Genomic DNA, 23,441 nt, shown 5'->3' on the forward strand with positions numbered 1-23,441 from the left:
GAATGTTAGTGAGTGGTTTCCAAGGGAATGTGGTTTGGGGAGTGCACACACAAGCAGATGAAGGGGTTGAAGCTACTTATTACAGTTAGTCTGTCTTTAAACATGTGTCCCATTGATACTTGTATGGAAAATTGCAGCTGCAGTAGAAGAATAAAAAATAAATTTGGTTGATTCCAAACATTGCATGTGCAGCATCAATGCTGTATTTGTTTAGGTGAAGCAGTATTTGGACAATTGGGTTAGAAAATTCAGGAATGCTGGATTCAGCCAGTCAGGCAGCAACCATAGAGGGAATAAACAGTCGACATTTTGGATCCAGAGTCATTTTGTATGTGTTGCTCAAATTCGGTCTGGAGTAGTCATGTTTGTGTTTGCTTGTACTCGGGTCTCAATCTGCATGGTGCTGCTTCATTGTAGGGAGATAACGAATTTCTACGTCTGTAATCATAGTTTCTAGCCAAAATGCAGACAAGCAATTATAATTAATGAATGTTCATAGTCAAAAGACATTATGCACTATGGTTGCAATAACAGTTCCAGTGGTTGTACTACTGGTGAGAATTGGGTAACTATGGAGGGGGGGGGGGGGGAGAGGTGCTGAATATCTCAGATGAAGACAATACAAGAACCTTCACCGCCTCAACTTGTCAATGAATGAAAATACGACGAAATCTTATCCTCCATGCCGGCCTCCGTTTGTTGTTACAGACGTGGACCAGTCACCACGCTGTTGGACGAATCATTTTAATTGAGCGCTAGCCCCGCCTATAAGACGTGGCCCAATCAATAGGCACATTGATGCAGGCTCAGCGGTGACGTAAACCAATAGGAGATCGCCGCGTTCCTGCGGGGTGGTGCTTGCGAGCTGATCACGCCGGCGCTTCACGACGAGAAGCCGGTGTGAGGGAGTTGGAGCCGTGCGGCCAGAGGCTTGTTATCCGGCAAACGGTGAAACTGCCCGTGAGCCGTAAGAGAGTAGCAGATTGGCGCGATCTAGATCCGTCACTTAGTAGGCGGCAAACCCGTTTGGAGGCTCATTGCCCGAGTACCGGTACCGTGCGGCCTGAGGCTCCGTCCCGGATACCGGGTGAGTATTCGGTAATGAGTTTGCAGCTTTACTGCCTAGGGTGAGGAGCCGGAACTCGTCGGGTTCCTATTTGCTTCAGCTGGGCCGTAGTCAGCCCAGGCTTCCCGCGCTTGACATCTGGGGTTGCTTGGTGAACACAGGCCACCCCGACACGGCGTGTGTGTGTGCGCGCCCCTCGATTCGTCCACGTCACGTTGCTGCGAGACTCGGGAGGCAGAGGGTGAAGGTTTGTGTGTGTGTGTGTGGGCGGCCGCGGGGGGAAGCGAATGACTAGGGTAGCGGAACAGAAGAAGCAGGTGGAAGTGGGTGAAATTGTGAAAGCAGGGGAACCTGGTAGGGAATTTCATGTAGTTGGGTGGGAGGAAGGGTAATGGCTGGTTGAGGGATGGGGTGGATATGGGAAGCCGTGAGGGAACGGGGTAATTTGAAGGGTGGAGGTGGGAGGCTGTGGAGGAATGGGGTAGGTTGAGAGATGGAGAATAGGGTCGATTGAGAGATGGGGTGGGTGAAGGGGAATGAATGCCGGGTGGGGAGGGGGGTCGGGGTAGGACATGGAGTTGCTGGCCAGAACAGGTGGTTGTTGCCTGGAGGGTCTGTTTCCTTGCTATGTGATTGACACACTGTCATTTGTAAATATGAATGGTTTGGCCAGCGTGTCTATTTTCATGTCACTGATTTCTCAAAAATAGTAGTGGTCCTAGCACTGACTCCTAGAGTAAATCATGGTCTTTCCTCAGTCTAAACTAACCTTTCACTAAGGCTTTAGGCCCTTAAGCGCCTTCCTGTCTGTGCTGTCCTTTTTAATAAAGGAGGCACCAATTTTATTAATCAGACTTTCTTTACTGCAACATTAAACAACTCCATCTGGGTTTAGGAAATAAGTGCTGTCACCCTTTTGTAAATATGGGGTTTTTCTACAAATGAATTTCAATTCCCACCCACCCCTTGTCTCCAAGGTTTTAGCGTTCAGGTTAAATTGACCAACTCAATCAGATTTAGTATCACTGAGGATGTTATGAAATTTGTTTTGTGGCAGCAGTACAGAACAATACATAAATACTATAAGACCATAAGATATTGGAGCAGAATCAGGCCATTTGGCACACCCAGCCTGTTACACCACTTCATCACGGCCAATCCATTTCCCTTTCAGCCCCAATCTCCTGCCTTCTCCCCATAATCCTTTGGGTCCTGACTGATCAGGAATCTATCACCTCTGTCTTAAGTATGACAGGTGGTTGATAAGTTTGTGGCCTAAGGTAGAAGGAGTCAATTTTAGAAAACCTAGCATATTTATTTTTCACCCTCCCCTAGTGTTGCCACCATGTCCTCATGGACCTCCTTGGGTGATAAGCCCTTGAGACCGAGGTAGCAGATGACTGCACGAAGGCGGATGTTGTCCATTTTCTCAGACAGTGCTTACTTGCAATTTTCAATTATTTGGAAATGAAATACCACAAAAGTTACTTCAAACTTTCTGCCTCATGTGTATGTAACGAGAGCTGTATAACTCATCTCCTACCTTAGGCCACAAACTTATCAATCACATCTACCGTGGACCACTTTCTGGAGGTCCAAGATCCGTATACTCCACGACCGCTGGAACTAAGTGTGTAAATGTAAGAGGGGACTATGTTGAAAAACAAATGTGCTAGATTTTTAAAAATTGACTCCTACCCTTGGCCACAAACTTATCAATCACCCCTTGTATACCCAATGGCTTGGCCTCCATAGCTGCCTGTGGTGACGAATTCCACAGATTCACCACACTCTGGCTAAAAAAAAATCCTCATCTCTGTTCTAAATGGATGTCCCTTCTGAGCCCTCTGGTCTTAGACACCCCCACTATAGAAAACCTCCTCTTTGCATCCACTCTTTTGAGGCCTTTCAGCATTTGATAGATTTCAATGAGATTCCCCCTCATCATTCTGAATTCCAACAAGCACAGGCCCAGACCCATGAAATATGGTCTCCCTTTCATTATTTCTTACAATAAGAATTGTATGTAATTAAATAAGTAGTGCAAAAAGAGAGCAATTTAAAAAACCAAGCTGGTGATGGGATTGTTTGTCCATTCACCTTTTTCAGACAGGTGTATAATATGTCATTTCTTAGACTGAGAAAGGATAGGAAACTTAATTTGGGTTTCTGTAGTTTGGGATGCATACCACTTTATCTGGGTGACCAACCAGTTTTAGTGCTACTTGCTGCATCTGCTAACTTCGTGAGGTGGGTTTTGGAACAAGCCTTGGTACTGGGAAGGAAAAGTAGAAATGAGGAAAGAGTAAGCAGACAGATATACTGGAGATTAAGAATGCACGACATAACTGCCAGCTTCAGGTTAAATATCAGTGATGAAATTTATCTGTATGTACTCGATATGTAGATCAAAAGTGAAGGCAGCAGGTTCTTGGGCCTTGAATGGGTAGCTTGTTTCCATTGCTGCTCTTCTTGGCCACATGGGGTCAAGGATGACTTCTGTTTCAAATGTGAAGATTAACTGTGTAAGGAAGTATCAGGTTAGGCCATTCAGCCCCTTGATCTTGCTCTACCTTCATTGGTTTTCTGAACTAAACTAAATGGTGACTCTTTTTCCATTACTTTATGGATGGGTTGGTGGATCCCCTTTGAAGTAATATAGAACAGTTCAGCACAGTATAGACGCTTTGGCTAACAATATTGTGCTGACCTATTAACCTACTCCAAAGTCAGTCTAACACTTCCCTTCTGCATAGCCCTCCATTTTTATTTCATCTGTGTGCTTGTCTTTGAATGTCCTTTATGTGCTTACCACTACTCCTAGCAGCATGTTCCATGAACCCACAACTCTGTGTTTTAAAAAAATACCTCTGACATCTCCCCTTTTCTTTCCTCTAATCACTTTAAAATTATACCCTCTCATATTAGCCATTTCCACCCTGGGAAAAATGCACTGACTGTCTACAATATCAATGCCTTTTATCATTTTGTACACATCTATCACCTCTATCATCCCCCTTCGCTCCAAAGAGAAAAGCCCCAGTTTAATCATCCTTCATAAAATATGCTCCAATCCAGGCAGCACCTTGGTAAATCTCCTCTGGACCCTTTGTAAAGCTTCCATGTCATTCCTTTAATGAGGTGATCAGAACTGTGCACAGTACACCCAAGCAGCATGCACAAATTTTTGAAGGAACTCAGTAGATCAGGCAGCACATCTATAGAAATGAATAAACAGTCGATGTTTTGGGCCAAGACCCTTCATCAGGACTGGAAAGGAAAATGGGGGTGGGGTGGGGTAAGAGCCTGAATAAGCTGCGGTGGAGGGGAAGGCACACAGACTGGAAGATGAAAGTGAAACCAAGAGGGTGGAAAAGGTAAAGGGCTGGAGAAGTAAGACTGATGGGAAAGAAAAGGGGACCATGGGAGAAAGGGAAGGAGGAGGGGCACGAGGGGGAGGTGATAGGCAGGTGAGAAGAGCAGAGGTAAGGGGTGGGGTTGGACCAGAGTGGGGAATTGAAGAAGAGGGAGGGGGAAGATTGCGGAAAGTTAAAGAAATCAATGTTCATACCATCAGGTTGGAGACTACCCAGATTGAATATGAGGGGTTGCTCCTCCAACTTGAGAATGGCCTCTTGACAGTTGAGGCCATGGACCGACTTTTGGGAATTATGGGGACATCCAAAACAGATTTGTAGGTGAAGTGTTGCCTCGGCTGGAATGACTGTTTAGGGCCCTGAATGGAGCTTAGGGAGAAGGTGAATTGGCAGGTGTGGGTGGGGAGGAACGAATGGATACAGGAATCATGGAGGGAGCGATCCCTGTGAAAAGTATAGAGTGGGGGTGGGGAGGTAAAGATGTGTTTAGGTAGGGTTTCATTGAAGTTGGTGGAAGTTGCAGAGATGATGTGCTGGATGCGGAGGCTCAAGGGGTGGTAGATGAGGACAAGAGCAAGTCTATTCCTGTTAAGATGGGAGGAAGATGTGCTGAGGGTGGATGTTTGGAAAATGGAGCAGATGCAGGTGAGGGCAGTTTCAATAGTGAAGGAAGGGAAACTCCATTCTTTGCAGGACATGTCAGATGTACTGAGAAGGAGAGCCTCATCTTGGGAACAGATGCAGCAGAGACAAAGGATCTGAGAAAAGGAAATAGCATTTTTACAGGAGACAGGGTGAGAAGAGGCATAGTCGGGATAACTGTGGGAGTCAGTGTAATACAGAAAGAGTTGGGGAGTATTACAGGAAGATACTTGGAATATGAATTCGGGTCTCAGCCCAAACCATCGACTATTTTTTTTTCCATAGATGCTGCCTAACCTGCTGAGTTCCTCCAGCATTTTGTGTGTGTTACTCTGGTTGTTACTGTCTTTAGTAAAACAGTTATAGACAAATGTGTCTCCACAAAATCATCGAACAGTCTCCCTCAATCAGAAAGCCTGGATGAGCAATGAGATCTGCAATCTGCTGAGAGTCAGATCAGAGGCAAAGAGGATAACTTCACCCAGTTCTGTGGGCTCTGGATGATGAATCTGCATCAACTGGGTGAATTTATTTCCAAAACCAATATGATCTCTGACTAGCAAGTGCAGATCAAATACTTTGTGTCACAATGCTTTAGGTCCACTTCAAGGTTCAATATGTTGTGTGTTCAAAGATGATCTTCTGCACGCCACTGTTGCAGCACATATTTTTGAGTTACTGTCATCTCCCTCTAAGTTTGAAGGCGTCTGACCTTTCTCCTTTAACCTCTTTCATTAAGAAGGCATTTTCACCCACTAAACAGGTTACTGGATGTTTTTTGTTTTTGTACCACTCTCTGCAAATTCTACAAAGTTGTGTATGAAAATCCAAGAAAATCAGCAGTTTTGAACCACCCTGTCTGGCACCAACTATTATTCCATGACCAAAGTCACTTAGGACACATTTCTTCCCTATTCTGATGTTTGGGCTGAACAATAGCTCAACCTGTTGAGCATGTATGTGTCCTTTTTTGCATTGAGATACTGCCACACGATTGGCTAATTAGATATTTGCATTAATAAGCAGATGTACTTGTGTACCTAATAAAGTGGCCACTGAATGTTTCAATTCTTATGAATATTAAATTCTGCTTGTTCTGTTATTTATATGATGAGAGGTGTCCAATGTTTATGTTCTGTGTGTATGCAGAATGGAAGGTGAAAAGGTTTTGTATGACTACATGATCCATCAATATAAATTTAAGAAAATTTGTTCGTAAATTGTGAGTTTGATCCCCGACTTCCCTTCTGCAGGTGAACCTTTTTTAGCAATGAACAGAAAGATGGGGCTGCTGATCTGGGCTTCACTTTGCTTCACACTTGCTCACCTGGCCTTGCATGCAGGTATGTCTAACTTGGATTGAATTCATTCATTGTTGATGCATTTAATGACCATTACTGTGGTGATGCATCTTATGGAGTATGATTGAATTTCATGCAAAGTGCCATGGAGGTGTAATCTCTTGTGGGTGAGTGATGCTGTCATGAAATTCATCAAACAGACCTCTTGTACTTTTGAATGTAACCTGCACTTGGTTGAATAAGAATAGCACTCCTAGCATTTTAGCTTCACGCTATATGTATTTTTTTTGCTGTCAATAAGCTTAACACTAATTAAAGAATTTATTTAAACTAGAAATAATTTGGGAGTGATTGGTTGAAGCTGTGAATTCCATGCATGTTTAATATTTTGATGTTTCTGAGAGAGGCTTCTGTTGATTCAGTATGTAGATTGCTGCTATAAAGTAAAGGTGATTGTTAATGACTTGCTGCACAGCAGGTTATCAATGAAGTATTAACTCATAGTAGAGGCCAGATGTGGGACCCGTTTTGAGAAATGATTTGAAGAGCTTCAGCGTAAGATGTTTGAATGGAATGAAATGTGGAATAAGATTTGGTCTCGGTTCGCTCAAAGCTTTTGACTGAGTCATCCTAACGCAGTGTTTGCAGGCCAGTATGGAAATACTTGGTCCTGACTGTGCATGAAGGGATGAGTGTTGTTTTTGAACCCTGCTTATAAGTTACTGTTCAATTTTCTCCAGGTTATTTTAAAACAGTAACGTTGTCTTACAATTTTATGTTGGAACATAGACAAGTTCTCAATAACCTTGTAGCTATGAATTGTGTTCATGGGTATATCTGGTTGTCATTGACTAATGTGAAAAAGATTAGATACATTTGCAACTTCAACAATCTCCTCAATTGTGTCCCCCCCCCAATGAAGGTCAGTCTTCAAGAGGATGTTTATTGTTAAGGAATGTGAAAATGGATTCTTCTCTGCCTCTTCACTTGCTGTTGAATGTTTAACTGCCTTTATGCTCTATACAGAATCGGTTGCAGTGATGTCAGTTGACTTGGGCAGTGAATGGATGAAAATTGCCATTGTGAAACCAGGGGTTCCTATGGAGATCGTATTAAACAAGTATGTGCACCTAGCCTAATTTAACATCCAAGGACACCTGATTGGAACCTTAAAAGTACTGAGCTTTTGTATGTTGTTGCAGGGAGTCAAGAAGGAAAACTCCAGTTGCTGTTTCTTTAAAAGAAAATGAACGACTCTTTGGGGATAGTGCAGTGGCAATGGTGAGGTTTTGGTACATCGGATACTTAAATAAATAAAGATAAAATTGATCTATGTATATATAGAACAGAATGAGTGCTATGTTAACGTTCTGTTATCTCTTCTTGCCCTACACCCTGCTTGTGATAATGTGAAAGTTTTGTCTTATAGCTCCCTTGTATCTTGTATTCATGGATATTCTTCCATTGGAAGTGGGGATGGTGTTGATTAACTGTGAATGCTGATTCTGATAAAACAAAAAGAATGACTTTATTAGAATCCAAGCTAAATTGTTTCAATTCCTTATTTTTGTCACCCAAGCAGCTATTGTCTTTTATAAAAAAAAAGGTAATAGATACTGTATGTACCCAGTGGGTCAGGAAACATCTGTAGAAAGAGAAACAGTGTTAACATTTTCAGTTCAGCAAATCTTTTATCAGGGATGTGTTGAGTTTTTTGTTCCTTCAGCTTTCCAGCAATGCAATTTTTCTTTGGGCCTTATCTTCTGTTTTTGCCTCAGCCTTGTGAAAGAACGATAATGATTTTACATTTGTTACTGAGGCAGATATTTGCATACAAAATGGTGTGTATCTCCTTCCTATTTATGCTTTAGGCTTTGAATTGTTATGTTTCATGTTTTGCCCAAGGTCCTGATGAAGAGCTTAATAGATTTTTCATCTGTGCATTTCCTAAATTTTGTGCAGATAAGGTTTAGAGTTGATGTCTAATCAGTGAATGATTTGCAACTAGGGTGAATCAGTGTCGACTTAGAGTCTAAGATATCATTTTGTTGTGCTACACAGTCAGCGAAGAACCCAAAGGTTGTATTCCGCTACCTCCAGGATCTTCTGGGAAAGCAGCTGGAAAACCCACAGGTCAATCTATACAAGAAGCGTTTTCCTGAACATAGGCTGATGGCAGCCGAGCAGCGAGGAACCGTTCTGTACAAAGTGTCTGAGTAAGTATTCGCTCTATATTATTTAGTGAAGCGTTCCTCGCTGTAGATGCTCAGCAAAGTGACAAACTGCACCAGTTTGTTATAACATTATATTGTCTGTTTTATTCTGAACCTTTTAACGTTTTGCCCACTTCTGGGACTGATATTCCAAGCAGTTGCCTATAGCTAACACTATGGTTGTTGTTAAAAAGAATGCACCAACCTAGTTCTGAGGTGTGTTCGCATGATAAACAATCTAGATTGCCTGCTCAAACTTCATCTGGTCAGAAGTATCTGAGAGAATTTTTATTGGTGGTTTTATTGCTTTGAACTATTTCTCACAATATTTGTTTCTCTTCATAGTGAATTATTTTATTCCCCTGAGGAGATATTGGGGATGGTTCTGAATTACTCAAGAAGTTTGGCTCAAGATTTTGCAGGTTGGTTCAATTTTCTACAACTAAAATTATTTCCTTCCTTGGGTTGAGCAAGTACTGGATCATAAATGATCATCATGTTAATCCTGATGAAAGGTCATCAACCTGAAATTTTAACGCAGTTTTTCCCACCATACTTGCTATCTGAACTTTCCAGCATTTTCTGTTGTCCTTTCAGGTTTTCAGAATTTGTAGTCTTTTGTTCCTGGCTTATTCTATTGATTTAGCAACTGTATCTTGACGTGGATAAACAGTGGTGTGTTGCTACCAACGTACAGTCAAGATTACTGTTCAAGTTTTGCTTCCTGGTAATCTGATCATAATCCTAACTCCATCCCATTATAATTTTGTATACCATTCCAGGGAAAGTATTTTACAATAGAAATTATCATTGAAACATCAGTTAAAGTCGATACCTGTCCCCAGCTGGCACCTGGAGAAGAGTTCATTTGTTAACCTCATATTTGCCTGAGTTTAGCCTGTCTCTTCATGCCTTTTCTATTCATATACTTGTCCAAATGTCTTTTAAACATTGTAATTATATACCCAGCTCTACAGCTTCCTATCACTTCCATCTGTGCTTTGTTCCTGTGATTAGCTAGCTATGAAGATACACCTTACAAAAGTGAAACTTGGAATTTGATTCCTTTTCTAGTACTTTGAATAATGCATATATCTGTCAGGCGCCAATGTAACAGTGTTCACTGATCTCAATTGGATCAAACTAGTATCCCTGTTCAAGAAGAGTTCAGGAGTAATCCTGCCAAAGTATGTCATTAACAAACTAAATCACTAACCTGACTGAAGGAGCTGACATGTATGTTCATTGAGGATTGTAACAAAGTTTCTCCAGTAATTGGATCAATGCTTTTGAGATGCTAATTAGTTTTTATAGCTGATATTCTGTGGTGTACTCATTTTCTTGCAGAGCAGCCCATTAAGGACCTGGTGATCACTGTGCCTGTATATTTTAACCAAGCGGAAAGGAGAGCAGTCTTGCAAGCTGCTCGGATGGCAGGCCTCAAGGTCCTTCAACTCATCAATGATAACACAGCTGTGGCCCTGAATTATGGCGTTTTCCGGAGGAAGGATATTAATACCACAGCCCAGGTAGGTGGCATGCTAGTGACAACGCAGGATTAGATACAAGAGCAAAGCAAGAAAAATGTATTTTATTACTTATTTAGAGATACAGGCCCTTCCGACCCAACGAGCCAGCACCACCCAATTACACCCATGTGACCAATTAAACTACTAACCTGGTCTCATTGGAATTTAGGACACCAGAGCACTGAGAGGAAACCCACCCAGTCATGAAGAGAAGGTGCAGTGGTCTGAGGGATTAAAATCATGTTGCTGGCACTGTCGTGTTACATTGACAGCTATAATACTGAACTCTAGTTCTAATGAGTCTTCTGTGAACAAAGCTGATTTTCAGACTGGATGATAGAACCGATCTAGATAGTTGTATCATTGATGAACTGGCGTACAAGAAAGTTTAGGTATTTCAAACTAAAACGCAAAATTACTAAAAATTCAAATGAAATGGGAAGAGAAATAGCTAGCTGATTTTAGAAAAGAAGAACATGCTCAACAAACCTGGATTTTCTTTGTGAGGTGACTGAAAAGGTGAATGGAAAAATGTAATGTGCCACACATGGATTTTAAGAGGCCCTTTTGACAAGGTGTCTTGCAGGATATTATTGGGGACAGGGGTGATGGAGAATGAAGTGAACAGAACTACCTTTTGGATTTACTGTACTCTGCAAAGACAAGCCTAAGCCTGGCATCTAATGCTTTTTCAGAATGTGATGTTTTACGATATGGGTTCAAGCAGCACCACTGCCACCATTGTTACTTATGTGACAGCGAAGACAAAGGATTTAGGAACACAACCTCAGCTCCAAATCAGAGGGATTGGGTAAATATCTATTGTTAAAGCCTCTATTTTTGATGGTTATTGTATGTAATGCAGTGTGGGTTTTGTGTTAAGAGTGTTATTGTACAAAAATTTACTGAAGATACAGACTTTAATGAGGTTGATCATCAGAAGATGAAGGCCCTACTACTATCAAACACTTTAAAAACAGTCTAGTACTTATTTTATTTTTTATGGAGTAAAATGAAGTTATTCCTGAATTAAATATTGTGCAGTTGTCCACTTTTTAACCGGAGAAGTGGTAGTGGGAGGAAGGGTGGAGAAGAGACTGCAATGTGGAGTAGGTGACTTTGCTAACCTGACTCTTCTGTGAAAGTAGGAAACCTAAACCTTTGGACAGGTGGTCCTTTTAAACACAAGATGGGCTCAGATATATATACACTTGCATCAATTTAGCTTAATAGTTTTTAGGATTTCAACCTCTTAGATTTTCCATAGAATCATAAATTACAGGTGAAGTCATGGGTGTAGGCTACTTAGTTTGGAGTATTATCCTATTTCTGTTTTCCAGTTCCTTAGTGTGTTTTTTGTGTCTTGGGAATGACTTGGTAAAAGGATTGTGTTCAAACATCTCCCTGTATAAGTTGGGGGTGGGGGTGGGGGGGAGAGTCTTTCTTCATTGTTCAGCAACCTCCTCAACTTTGCACTCATCTTTATTGTTACTCGTCAGTGGGGTGCTATACACTGCTCACTTATCCCCATTTTAGTTATTAAACCCCTAGTGGCTCTAGTCTTTAAACTTTTCTGCTTTTTCATTTTTCTACATCAAATAGCTATCAGTTTTAGTAATTTAAGTTGATGCTATAAATGCAACTCCACAACAGAGTAGACGACACATTTCTGAGTAGGGGACTCGTTTCCCTATTAAGATCTAGGTCCAGAAAGTATCTGGTCTCAGTAGTGGTAACATAAATATATGTAGCAGTATGAAGTGGAATGGATTTTTTGGCACTTTATCAGTATATCTATATCAGCTAGTTGATTTCTTGATGGTCTTGGATGATTACAACAACAAGCTTGTGTTTATATAAAATTGCATACCAATTTCATTGTTTAATAGTTTGATGTGCTATGACGTACTTTGGAAATGTTACAATTGTAATGTGGCAGCTAATATGCCCATTAACAGCAAAGCAACTAGGTGCCGTGGTCCTATAATGTTAGTAATGGATAAGCATTATTTGGGATATGGCAAAAATATCCTGTTCTTTACATTGTTGTCATGGATATTTCCTTTTATATCCACTGTGGGAAATGCTAATCAGAGGGAGCAGTGGAGTGAAGAGCAGTAGATGGTGTTGGATTTGGCTCTGTATTCTCTCAAAATGTGAATATCTCCAGTGAAATGCTTCCTTAGTACCACTGAGAGTTGTAATTTATTTCACGATCTTCTGGCTTACTGGCCCATAAGTTGAAAATGGATTTTGTAGATTTCTTCATTCTTGTACCCTTAGTTTTAACCGAAATCTGGGTGGACTTGAAATGGAATTACGCCTGCGGGACCACCTTGCTGAACTCTTCAACGCACAAAAGAAGACATCCAAAGATGTCCGTCAACACCCAAGAGCAATGGCCAAACTGTGGAAAGAAGCAAATCGTTTGAAAACGGTGCTGAGTGCAAATATTGATCACATGGCACAGGTATATATTACTAGCTTTGCTACCTCTGGAAGGCTCGATGTACGTTCAGGACTTTACATCATCCACCTTTGAACTTCTGTACACTGTGCTGAAATCTGTTGGAGAAAGCCATTCAGATTTTTATGCTTGTTGGATAGATTTAAATCAATGTAAATCTGCATTCTCTATATTACCATCTGTGTGTGTGTGTCTCCTTTTGGATGTTTCCATTAAATATGCTTTCACCACCCTTTAAATATAACATAAACTGTAAAAACATTTCTCTTTATCTCATCTCTGGCTCTCTTGGCCAGTTACTTTAAATCAATCCAATAGCGACTGAACTTTTAACAAGTCTTCTGTTTTCTTGCAGATTGAGGGACTTCTTGATGACATTGACTTCAAGGCTAAAGTAACAAGACAAAAGTTTGAGGAACTATGTAGTGATCTGTTTGAGAAAGTTACAGACCCTGTACATCAGGCTTTAAAAACAGCTGAGATGCAAATGGTGAGTGCTTCCAAACAACCAGATGTGACCAGAGATCCTTCTCGTGCTTGTGTGATTTTCTGTAATTGGGGGTTTAACTTAGTTTTGCCATTTTCTTCAATGGTAACCTGCTTGACATTCTACCAATAGAATTTTTACATTTGCCACGTAACAAGTCTCAGGGATTTGAACTATTTATCCTTGCATAAGATATCTTATACTCAGTATTTAAAAAGCAGCTTGGAAATACAGTGACTTATTGTGGATTCCCTATAGGGCAGAGGTTCTCAACCTGCGGTCCATGTACCCTTCAGTTAATGGTAGGGGTCCACGGCATATTAAAAAGGTTGGGAACTCCTGCTATAGGGCACAGTGGCAGCTGAATTTCAAAAATAAATTTTCTGATGCTTCATTTTCTGAAAGATCTCCTCTCTTATAGGAAGAGATTGATCATGTAATTCTGGTGGGTGGAGCAACACGAGTTCCCAAAGTGCAGGACGTCTTGCTAAAAGCTGTTGGAAAGTAAGAGTTCTATTTTACTTTTAAATTCCAGTCTTGTCTTCATTTTTGTTCTCTTTTTGAATAATCTTACCTTAACAATTTCTTGTCAGTAAGGAAGAGGCAGAATGGATTTGTATTTGGTTGCCCAGGTTTGAGGTAGAAAGTGGATGATATCTACATGTAGTACCTGTGGACTTTAAAACTTAGAAAGACAATACTCATGTTAATAAAAATTAATGCCCTGTAATTTTGTACCCACTGCCATAACCCTTTATAGTCAAAGGCCTTAGGAAAGAATTGTGGCAAATTCTGTTTCTTTTTTTCCCAGGGCAGTTCATTATCCCAGTAGGTGCCTAGCTACAGTTTCTTGCATACATTGACTACTTGGGGTTGGAAAAGTGGTGCAATACTGAAATTTGTAGATTGCATTAAGTTTAAAAGATAGATTCTGTGGGGTATGTGCAAAATGTGTCTAATATTGGACATCACAGCTTAGGAAAGAAGTGAAGCAGCCTTTTTAAGATATGTAAGAGATTAGCTCCAGGGATGAATGATTTTGTTAGTGGTTAGATGAGAGAAACTGCAATTGAGAAAGGGAAGGGTGGGGGGATAAAAAAAGAAAAGCTTAAAAATTATCAAAAACAATTTAGCTGAATGGGAGACATTTTCACAAGGCTGAAGATTGATAACCATAGATTATTTTGATCCTTTTTTAACAAGCCAATTCCTGTACTGTTGAATCACTAGTTTCTTGGCTGTCTTTTTTGGGACTTGTAACTGATGTATCCATGCTGTTTAAATTGCTGTCCCTCAACCATGTATTTGAAGCACGAGTTATAGATTTTGCTACCCTCTGTTGAAACTTGACTTTGCTCTTATATGGCTCAGTTATAATTGTTTCTGCATAATTATTTTCCTAATTTTGAATTTTTAAATACCTTGCGTTGGCACACCCCATTCTTCTTTTAGCACTGAGCTTACTGCTGGTTTGTGGCATGCTGCCGAGTCTTGCTTGTCTCATCCTACATATGAAATATTTTGAACATCTTGTGGAAAGTGCCAAAAATCTCAGATTGGTGTGGTGCTTGAATGGGAAATAAAAATGAGATAAATTTCCTTGTAATGTTTTCCTCTTAAAGGAAAACTGCCATTTTTTTGGTCCTATTAACTTAGTTGTGTTTACTGTATAGAAATGAACCAGTCGTTTGAAGAGGATTTGCATTGCCACCAATTATGGAAAGTGGTTAAGGTGGATTTTGCTGTGGCTCTAAGGTATTTCTTGTTGTCTCAGTATCTAGTGTTTTGTTTCTCCTTTTACAGGAAGGAGTTGGGCAAGAATATAAATGCTGATGAGGCAGCGGCAATGGGAGCAGTCTATCAAGCTGCTGCTCTAAGCAAAGCCTTCAAGGTCAAACCATTCCTGATCCGTGATGCAGCTCTCTATCCTATTCAGGTAAATTTTATACTGCTTTATGTATAGTCATACTTGTTTGCTGAAGGTTACAGTTTCAATAATGCAAATGAGTCATAAATCAAACTAGAATTGGATATTGTCCAGTCTGTGCAATTAACTGGATTGGCTTGAATTGTGGTGGAGTGTAAAAGTTTGTTTGGAATATCTAAGGAAAAGTAGCTTGGAGTTTGTGCTTCTAGTGACTCTAGCTCTAAAGTCCATGGATGAAGGTGTACTGAGATCAGAAAGTAGGGAGGGTGTGATATCTGTAAATGTATTTTGGCCATGTGTCACTTTGAAGTTGGAAACACAGCAGTGTGAGAAAGCCATTATTCAAGAAATTTCTTTCCCATTTCTTAGTATTTTTCAAATAAAACAAAAAGCCCTTTGGCCCAGACCATAAAATTACTAGTCTAAACTTCCTCTTAATGTGTTTTACTTCTTTAGGTTGAATTTACCCGGTCAATTGAAGAAGATGGTGTGAAAAGCATTAAACACAACAAGCGTGTGCTATTCCAGAGAATGTCCCCATATCCGCAACGAAAGGTTATCACCTTCAATCGCTACACTGATGACTTTGAATTCTTTGTGAATTATGGGGATGTAAATTTCCTCAGTGAGCGTGATCTCAGGTAATGTTGAGAAGGAAAGGTGGTAATCATTTAAGATGGAAGTTTCACAAAGATATCCCTAATATTATCAAAGAATGTGGAAATGAAACAATATTCAGTCAAATCTGGCTGAATGCCCTTCAGCATGAAATACTTAAACTAATCCTGCTCTGTCTGTACCCATCCAGGTATTCAAGCAAATTGGTTCAACATCTGGTTGGACAAAAATGATTATCTTTCTAATGAAAGAATTATTCCATAAGGCATGGGAGTGGAATTGGGCCACTCGGCCCAATGAGTCTGCTCCACCATTCCATCACCAGTTTATTATCTCTCAACCCTTTCTGCTGCCTGCTTCCCGTAACCGTTGATGCCGTATCAAATCAAGAGCCAATCAACCACTGCTTTAAATATACCCAATGACTTTGCCATCTAGCAATGAATTCCACAGATTTACCACTTTCTGGCTAAAGAAATTCCTCCTCATCTCTTTTATAAAGGGATGTCCTATTCTGAGGCTGTGCCTTCTGGTCCCAGACTCCCCACAAAAGGAAACATCTTCTCCATGTCCACTCAATCTAGGCCTTTCAATATTCAATAGGTTTCAATGAAATCCCACCACCTTGTTCTTCAAAATTCCAGCATGTACAGGCCCTGAGACATCAAATGCTCCTCATATGTTAACCCTTTCATTCCTGGAATCATTGTCATGAACCTCTTCTGAACCCTCTCCAATGCCAGCACATCCTTTTAGATAAGGGCCCAAAACTGCTCTCAGTACTCTGTCAGTCTGACCAATGCCTTAAAAAGCCTCAGCATCACATTCTTTCTTTTATATTCTAGTCCTGTTGAAGTGAATGCTAATATTGCATATTCCAATTAAGTACCTCGAATATAATGAACCTTGATGCATTGATATATAAAGGTGTCCATGTTGACCAAAGAAGAGCTACTTATGATTCTCTCAATAATTTCCTCTACTTCTGGCAACTTTCTCCTCACCATCACATCCTTTCTGTTCTGGTGACCAGATGTGTACACTGTAGTTTAGTTTGACCTAACTTAGTGGTTTATACATTTTTTTGCACGACTTCAGCTTGTTTTCTATATCCCAATAAGTACCCCATAAACAGGAGTCCTACAGTAGAATTTTTATGTTTGCACTTTATCCCATTGTATGAAAAGTGCTCTGTAAATGCCTGCAGGAGGACGAATCTTAGTTGTATTCTTTATACTTTGACAATACATGTGCTTTGAATCTTTGAAGTAAATTAAATAAAATCTGGAAACAGTCAGCATGTCAGATAACATTTGAGGAAGTAACTTTCCAGGACAGTTTGTGAAGTGATCTGTTTCAGAGGGAAATAAATGTAAAAGCTGTAAAGTGCAAGTTAGAGATGTTAAAGAAAACCAAAACAAAAGGGGAATGTTGGAAATGCCCAGTAGATCTGTCAGTGTCTGCTGAGGGGGAAAAAAAAATTGAGTTAATATTGCCGATGGATCACCTTGCAATTGAGGTTCCCAGTTATGAAATAAACAGAAACCTGAGTACCAGAATATCTGTTCAACTTTGGAGGTTGTTGCTCAAGATCCCTCTTGTTCCTTTTGTATTTGGTATCCATGGTTTGCCCTGCAGAAGCACATTATTAAGTACTTTTCACAAAATTACATTGCTATTTTGCCCACTGATAGGTTGATGATATAGTGGCCTGCACCTTCCTTGCCTGTAATCAGCCACTCTGCAATTTTTGGTGTCTGCAAAACCTAATATTTTTCTTACCTGTAAATTGAAGCAAGTAGATTGAAAATGAACCTAGTACCAGCCCAGAAGGAACCCTTACAGTTTTCAATGACAATGTAATTCGACCATGAGCCCTTGGATCCAAAATTGGCTTAATAATACAACTTGCCGCATTCATAGAACAGAACAGTACAGCACAGAAACAGGACCTTTAGCCCACAGTGTTGTGCCAAGCCAATTAAATTAGTAATCAAATATCCAGCTAAACTAATGCCTTCTGCCTACACAATGTCCATATCCTTCCATTTCCCTCACATTCATATGCCTATCTAAACATATTTTAAAATTCTCTAATGTATCTGCTTCTACCAACACCCCATGCAGCGCATTCCAGGTACCCACCACAGTGTTTTTAAGGGAAAAAAAATACAACCTGCAAGCTTTCTTCTCACATCTCCTTTCAACTTGCTGCCTCTCACCGTAAATGCATACCTTCTGGTATTGGACATTTTAGCCCTGGGATAAAGATGCTATCTGTCTCCTCTATCTATTCCTCTCATAATCTTATAAATATTATCAGATCTCCCTCAGCCTCTGTCATTGCAGAGATAACCCAAGTTTGTTCAACCTCTCATTATAACACATTCCCTGTAAACCAGGCAGCATCCTGATAAACTACTGCTGCACCCTCTCCAAAGTCTCAATATCCTTCCTTATAATGGGGAGTCTAGAATTGTATGCAATACTCCAGATGTGGCCTAACTAGAGTTTTATATAGCTGCAACGTAACTTCCTGACTTTTGAAATCAGTGCCTCAACTAATAAAGCCAAGAATTTCATCAGCCTTCTTAACCACCCTGTCAATCTGTGTAGCCACTTTCAAGGAACTATGAACTTGGAGCCCAAAGTTCTTCTGTTAATCAATACGGTTCAAGGTCTTGACCTTAACAGTGTGCTGTTTCTTTACATTTGCCAGTCATCTATACTATCCATAGAACCACCAATCTTTAGATTGTTTCTTTGGATTCTATCTTTTCTAATAAATGAGGTATTGTATTTCATCTGAGTATCACATGGTTATTTGAACAGATATGGTAGAAATTTGCACATGTGACTCGCATACAAGGACCTAAATGGATTCTTCCATTTGATGTTAGCTGTTGGATATTGATTAGGTCAACATGAGAATTTACTGCTCCATTTTAACCTACTATAATTGGAATCTCATTGAAATGACATGTCAGTGATATTTTGCTCTTCTGAGTTCATGATCCAAGCTGTTGTAAGTTTTTAGCAAACTGAGCACATTGCTCTTACCTTTGTGGATGTCTAGATAAATAGATAGATACTTTATTGATCCCAAAGGAAAGTACAGTGTCGCAGTAACATTACAAGTGCACAGATATACAAATATTAGAAGAGATGTAATGAAGAATAAAAAGTAAGTTGCCTCAAACAGTCTAACAGGAGGGGGTCATCACTTCCCCGGCTATAGGTTGACTCATTATAGAGCCTAATGGCTGAGGGTAAGCATGACCTCATATAGTTAGTGATACACTAACAGAGTTCGATTATTCACCTCCTGTCTTTTTCATTCAGCATATTTGGATCTTTGAACTTGACTAAAGTTCAATTGAGTGGAGTTGGTTCAAGCTTCCAGAAGCATACAAATGCTGAATCTAAAGGTATTAAGGCCCATTTTAACATGGATGAAAGTGGAATACTGGCACTTGATAGAGTAAGTATGCACAAAGTCCTGTGTTTTATTCCCCCTCCTTTGTCAGTACTTGCTTGCCTACATGGGCCTATTTACAATTGTAGATACTTTATAAGGGTTATTTTGGATAAGTTTTGGTGATATAATTGATCCTATATATGTTTAATGGCTAGGGACATTCAAAAACTAAGGAAGTGAATATCAAATGTACTAAATGCTAAAACTCATGAATGCTTTGCAAATGACTATTAATAGTATTGGACCAGCAACAGTATAGGTTTTGGATTTTAGTAATCTGTTAAAATGGGGTTGATGAGCAGGATAATAGTTATTTACCCTCATTGGCTTGTTATATTGAGATTATTTGAACTTGTATCTTTTTTTTTTGGTGTAGGTAGAGGCTGTTTTTGAGACTCTGCAGGATGGAGAACCAGAGGAAGAGTCAACCTTGACCAGTGAGTATTCTAATCAGCATCAGTGATATCCCTGACCATTAAACATATATATCCTACATATATACAGTATGTGTTTATAGGTGGCTTTATACTTCAGATGGTAAATTGCTAAATTCAGGCTTGTGTTTCTTATTTGAGAAATTTTTTTTGTGAGGAATGGTGATAGATGACAAGGACAACTTCCATTCATATGTCCCCAAGCAGTCACAGGAACTATGACACAGTTGCAGAACTTGAGTCTAGATACAAGAAGAGAATGAAACATAAAGAAGAGTAGCTGTTGTTTTTTCTTCCCTACTGTCTTAAATACACGTTCCTTTTTTTTTATATATTCCCCACCTAATTTTGATACCTGTGAAGGAGCCCAGCAAACTACACAGTTCTGTTTTTTTTTAAAGAAAAGTTGTTGCAAAACTTCAAGGGTTCTTTACCTGCTTGAGCAACTAGAAGTGAGCAATAAAAAAGACCCTGTAATCTCTGTCCTAATCCCACATGTAAAACATCCACTTACAATATTCATGTGGCCCTTGCCCATTGTCCTGTACATTCAAGCTCTGTTCCCTCATGATGCCTATATTCTTTCCAGTTGGTGAATGAAAGATAAGAGGTCATCACAACTGCATTGGAGATTAATTCTGTACGGTTATAGCCAGTCTAAACTGGAGTAGTTTCTCAACTGGTGTTTCTTTTGTGTTTTAAAAAAAAAAAATTGTATGTCTAGTCACTATTCAGTCGTTGCTTGCTTTTGGAGGAGATTATGTATGGATGGGTTTGGTTCTTTGTGCTGTGTTCTACTGCTGAATGAACTAATAATTTTGTTCATGGCATTTAAAATTCCAACTGTAACCTTGCATAGTCATAGGAAGGGTCAGTGAGGTATGGTCACTTCAAAAGGCACAGCATTAAAAGATTTTCATTGTTGGAAAATTGCCCTGTTTCTGGTGTCAGTATACAATGTGCTTATTATCTGATCTCAACTGCAGAACTTGGAAACACCATTTCTAGTTTGTTTGGAGGTGGAAGCTCTGAAACAGATGGAAAGGAGAATCTGACAGAATCTGTGCAGGTAAGTGTACGCCTAAGCAAGTTTCTATCCATATACATAAAGATCAGAAGATTTTTGGTTTGCTTTCTGGTTTCTGTATCTTCCTGTTTTCAGCTGAGACAACTAGGCTAACAAGGGACATGGCAAAAATATCATCTGCGCCTGATCTCTGCTGAAAAGTGTGCGTGTCAAGTAAAGATGTGTTTAATGGTAGCTAGGTGATGTTCAAGTTTACAACCATATGAAAGCATTAGTTTAACATCCATATACTATACATCAGTTTGCCTCTGTGTCAGCAGGCAGAGAAAATATGGCAACATAAAATGATTGTCTATAATTTGCACATTAGTTACAGAACGTTTCTTCATTGTCCAAAGTATACGTTGAATTTTGTTAACTGGTACTACTTGATACTTCAAGATCTTTGTATCCACTTCCATTTACCTGACTCCGACTTGGTTGAAGCCATCATGTAAGTTCTTGCTATGGTTGGAGCAGTGCAAGAGGTAATGTATTCTTTCACCAGTTTTGGACTTCCCTATACTTCTGATAATCAATTGGAGGTCATTACCATCTCCCTCTCCATATTAATCAGCCTAGCTGCTTTTGTTGCTGGGGATGTTAGTTCAGTAGAAGATGTTGGCATTAGCTTGCTCATTCTAACAGTAGGTTTGGAAGATTTTGCAGAGGTAGAATTAGAGATACAGCACAGTGCTTTGAGGTGCCAGCTGTAAAAGGTCCATGTCTTTGAAACTTATAGGCGAGCAGAGGTTACTGCCACTGGGAACAATATGAACTTTTTAGGGTTTTCAGTTTTGATCTTTGCATGACCCTTCTTCAGACAGCCAGAGGCTAGACTGACACTGGAGGTGATGATGAATTTCATTGGCATGTCTTTTTGCTGAAATGCGGCCCCCAAGATGAGGAGCATGGTCTGTAATTTCAGAGTTTTATTATGGACCTTTCATAGAGGGGGAAAGTTGTGCAGTAGGTTCAGCTTGTTAATGGATCTGTGACTTGTGGGTGCTTGGTGTGAGGCCCATTCCCTTGGTGCTTCAGTGTATAAGTTGGAGCTTGGTTTTCTGAGTGTTTTCTAGTCTGAAAGCTTAGTGTATGCACTGCCAGTTAAAGTTTTAAGGTTGGTGAGACCTTGGTTCTGAAGTGGAATAGTTGGAGAATAATTATGGCATAAGCCACGTTGTGCATGCAGAACTGTGACACAGTGGTGACTTTGTTTATGGGAAGGCAAATAAGGCTGCACATGGCTGGAAGCCATTCATCGGCTAATAGCCTCCGGGAGATAAGCATTGAATTATCTGCAGCTGAATTATCTTCAGCTCCCCATCCATTCAGTTGCTGAGCATTTGACAGGCATTTGAAGATTAACTGTGAAGGACAGGAAAATATAATGTCGCTACTGAGATTTTATGGTTGTTGGCAGGATGAAGAGGAGATCACGAGTAAAAGTGAGAAAGAAGTTCCAGAGGAAATAGAGATTCCAGGTAAAGCAACACCCTCTGAACGGGATAGCAGCAACCCAGAGAAACAAGATGAAGAAAAAAACGGGAGAAAACCAGATGAGGTTGAAAAAGGAGAGAACAAATCTGAAACTCCAGTAAGAATGTGTTCTGCTCTGGGCTAGATATTGGCTCTGTTTTTCTTTTAGATATCAGAATTTTGTTGGGTTACTTCATGGCCCCTGGGCATTTCTCCAAATGACAGTTCTGTGTGAGGCAAGACAATAGATCTTGGTGGGCTATTCTTTCATATAAGCCTAGCTTCTGTTCTATTTTTGGTCTGTACTTGGATTCAAATTGTCCAGTACAACAACTAGAAGAGTGCCTCTTATTTCCACAACCAGTTATTTCCATCACTGTAGGAATGCAGTGATCTCTGGTGCATGTGTTCCCAGTGCTGAAATGTTTATGTAATTAGTATAGAAAGCTTTTTATCCTGTTGATTGGGGGTTTTGAAATCTGTTTTGAATATTGGCCCAATGTTTGTGTTTTTGCTATAAATGTACCTCTAATGTGGGTGATTGATTATGGGTTCCATTTTGTTTTGTACAGAATGTGCAAATGAATGCTGAGAAGGAGGAGGTGAAGGATCCGGAATTGAATAAAACTGAGGAGGTTAAAAAGCCAAAAGGACCCAAGAGGGTGAAGATTAGTGAGGATGTGACTGTTAATTTAGAAATAAAGGACTTGCTTGATTTGTCACAAGAGGAAATGAGTCAGTCACAAAAGAAGTAAGGACTATTTGTTGATTTTGCTGTTAAAAATCATTTTGCATCGGTGAGATAATGGGAACAATTTACAAATATACAAAGCATTCAAAACTGTAATTCCTGGCTGTATATTTCCTGGTTGAACATTAGAATCTTATTGCATTTTGAAAAATTCTAATGAGAGGTGTTTCCTTGGAGATTATTGTAATATGTCCGTTAACTGAGACCAGTCCTGCTTGGTCCTTGTCTCAGTTACAGATATACTGCACTATAAAAGCTGTCAACCCAGTTTAAGCTTCATGAACTTCAAGGCTGATTCCGTATTATTCTGCAGCCACTCACAGCTCCTGTATTTTATATCCAGGCTTCAGGATCTTACAGATCGGGATTTCCAGAAACAAGAACATGAAAAAGCAGCTAATTCATTAGAGGCTTTCATCTTTGAAACTCAGGTAAGTATAGTTCTTGATTGCATACAGGTAGTCCTGATTTATGTACAGATGTAATATCCACTATATTCAGCAGTTTTTATTTTAAAGGGACTGATCTGTGGTCAGCTATGTGGGACATGGTGACATGCTTCATGATCGGCCTGCATCTGAAGCCCAAGAAGATGGTAACTCTGAT

The 23,441-nt window shown here is 39.9% G+C and overlaps 1 protein-coding gene and 1 long non-coding RNA gene across 2 annotated transcripts in view; one reads left to right on the forward strand and one right to left on the reverse strand.

Annotated features, from left to right (window-relative positions):
- The first annotated feature begins 852 nt into the window (after positions 1-852).
- The window catches only part of hyou1 (hypoxia up-regulated 1), a 42,552-nt gene continuing 19,963 nt past the window's right edge, over positions 853-23,441 (forward strand). Inside the window, exons 1-19 of the mRNA XM_059956961.1 lie at positions 853-1,087; positions 6,339-6,428; positions 7,413-7,506; positions 7,589-7,667; positions 8,448-8,602; positions 8,945-9,021; positions 9,947-10,128; positions 10,824-10,939; positions 12,412-12,598; positions 12,951-13,085; positions 13,504-13,586; positions 14,886-15,018; positions 15,466-15,650; positions 18,970-19,108; positions 19,482-19,542; positions 20,526-20,608; positions 22,029-22,202; positions 22,657-22,835; positions 23,179-23,266. Coding sequence (XP_059812944.1) covers positions 6,356-6,428; positions 7,413-7,506; positions 7,589-7,667; positions 8,448-8,602; positions 8,945-9,021; positions 9,947-10,128; positions 10,824-10,939; positions 12,412-12,598; positions 12,951-13,085; positions 13,504-13,586; positions 14,886-15,018; positions 15,466-15,650; positions 18,970-19,108; positions 19,482-19,542; positions 20,526-20,608; positions 22,029-22,202; positions 22,657-22,835; positions 23,179-23,266 — 2,223 coding nt within the window. The 5' untranslated portion in view covers positions 853-1,087; positions 6,339-6,355. The remainder of the gene's footprint in view (positions 1,088-6,338; positions 6,429-7,412; positions 7,507-7,588; positions 7,668-8,447; positions 8,603-8,944; positions 9,022-9,946; positions 10,129-10,823; positions 10,940-12,411; positions 12,599-12,950; positions 13,086-13,503; positions 13,587-14,885; positions 15,019-15,465; positions 15,651-18,969; positions 19,109-19,481; positions 19,543-20,525; positions 20,609-22,028; positions 22,203-22,656; positions 22,836-23,178; positions 23,267-23,441) is intronic.
- The window catches only part of LOC132385150 (uncharacterized), a 34,263-nt gene continuing 23,228 nt past the window's right edge, over positions 12,407-23,441 (reverse strand). The window contains exons 2-3 of the long non-coding RNA XR_009509098.1: positions 12,622-12,693; positions 12,407-12,535 (exon numbers count right to left, since the gene is read on the reverse strand). This is a non-coding gene — a long non-coding RNA (uncharacterized LOC132385150). The remainder of the gene's footprint in view (positions 12,536-12,621; positions 12,694-23,441) is intronic.

This window comes from Hypanus sabinus, chromosome X2, assembly GCF_030144855.1.
Source record: "Hypanus sabinus isolate sHypSab1 chromosome X2, sHypSab1.hap1, whole genome shotgun sequence".
In the NCBI taxonomy this organism is placed as follows: domain Eukaryota; kingdom Metazoa; phylum Chordata; class Chondrichthyes; order Myliobatiformes; family Dasyatidae; genus Hypanus; species Hypanus sabinus.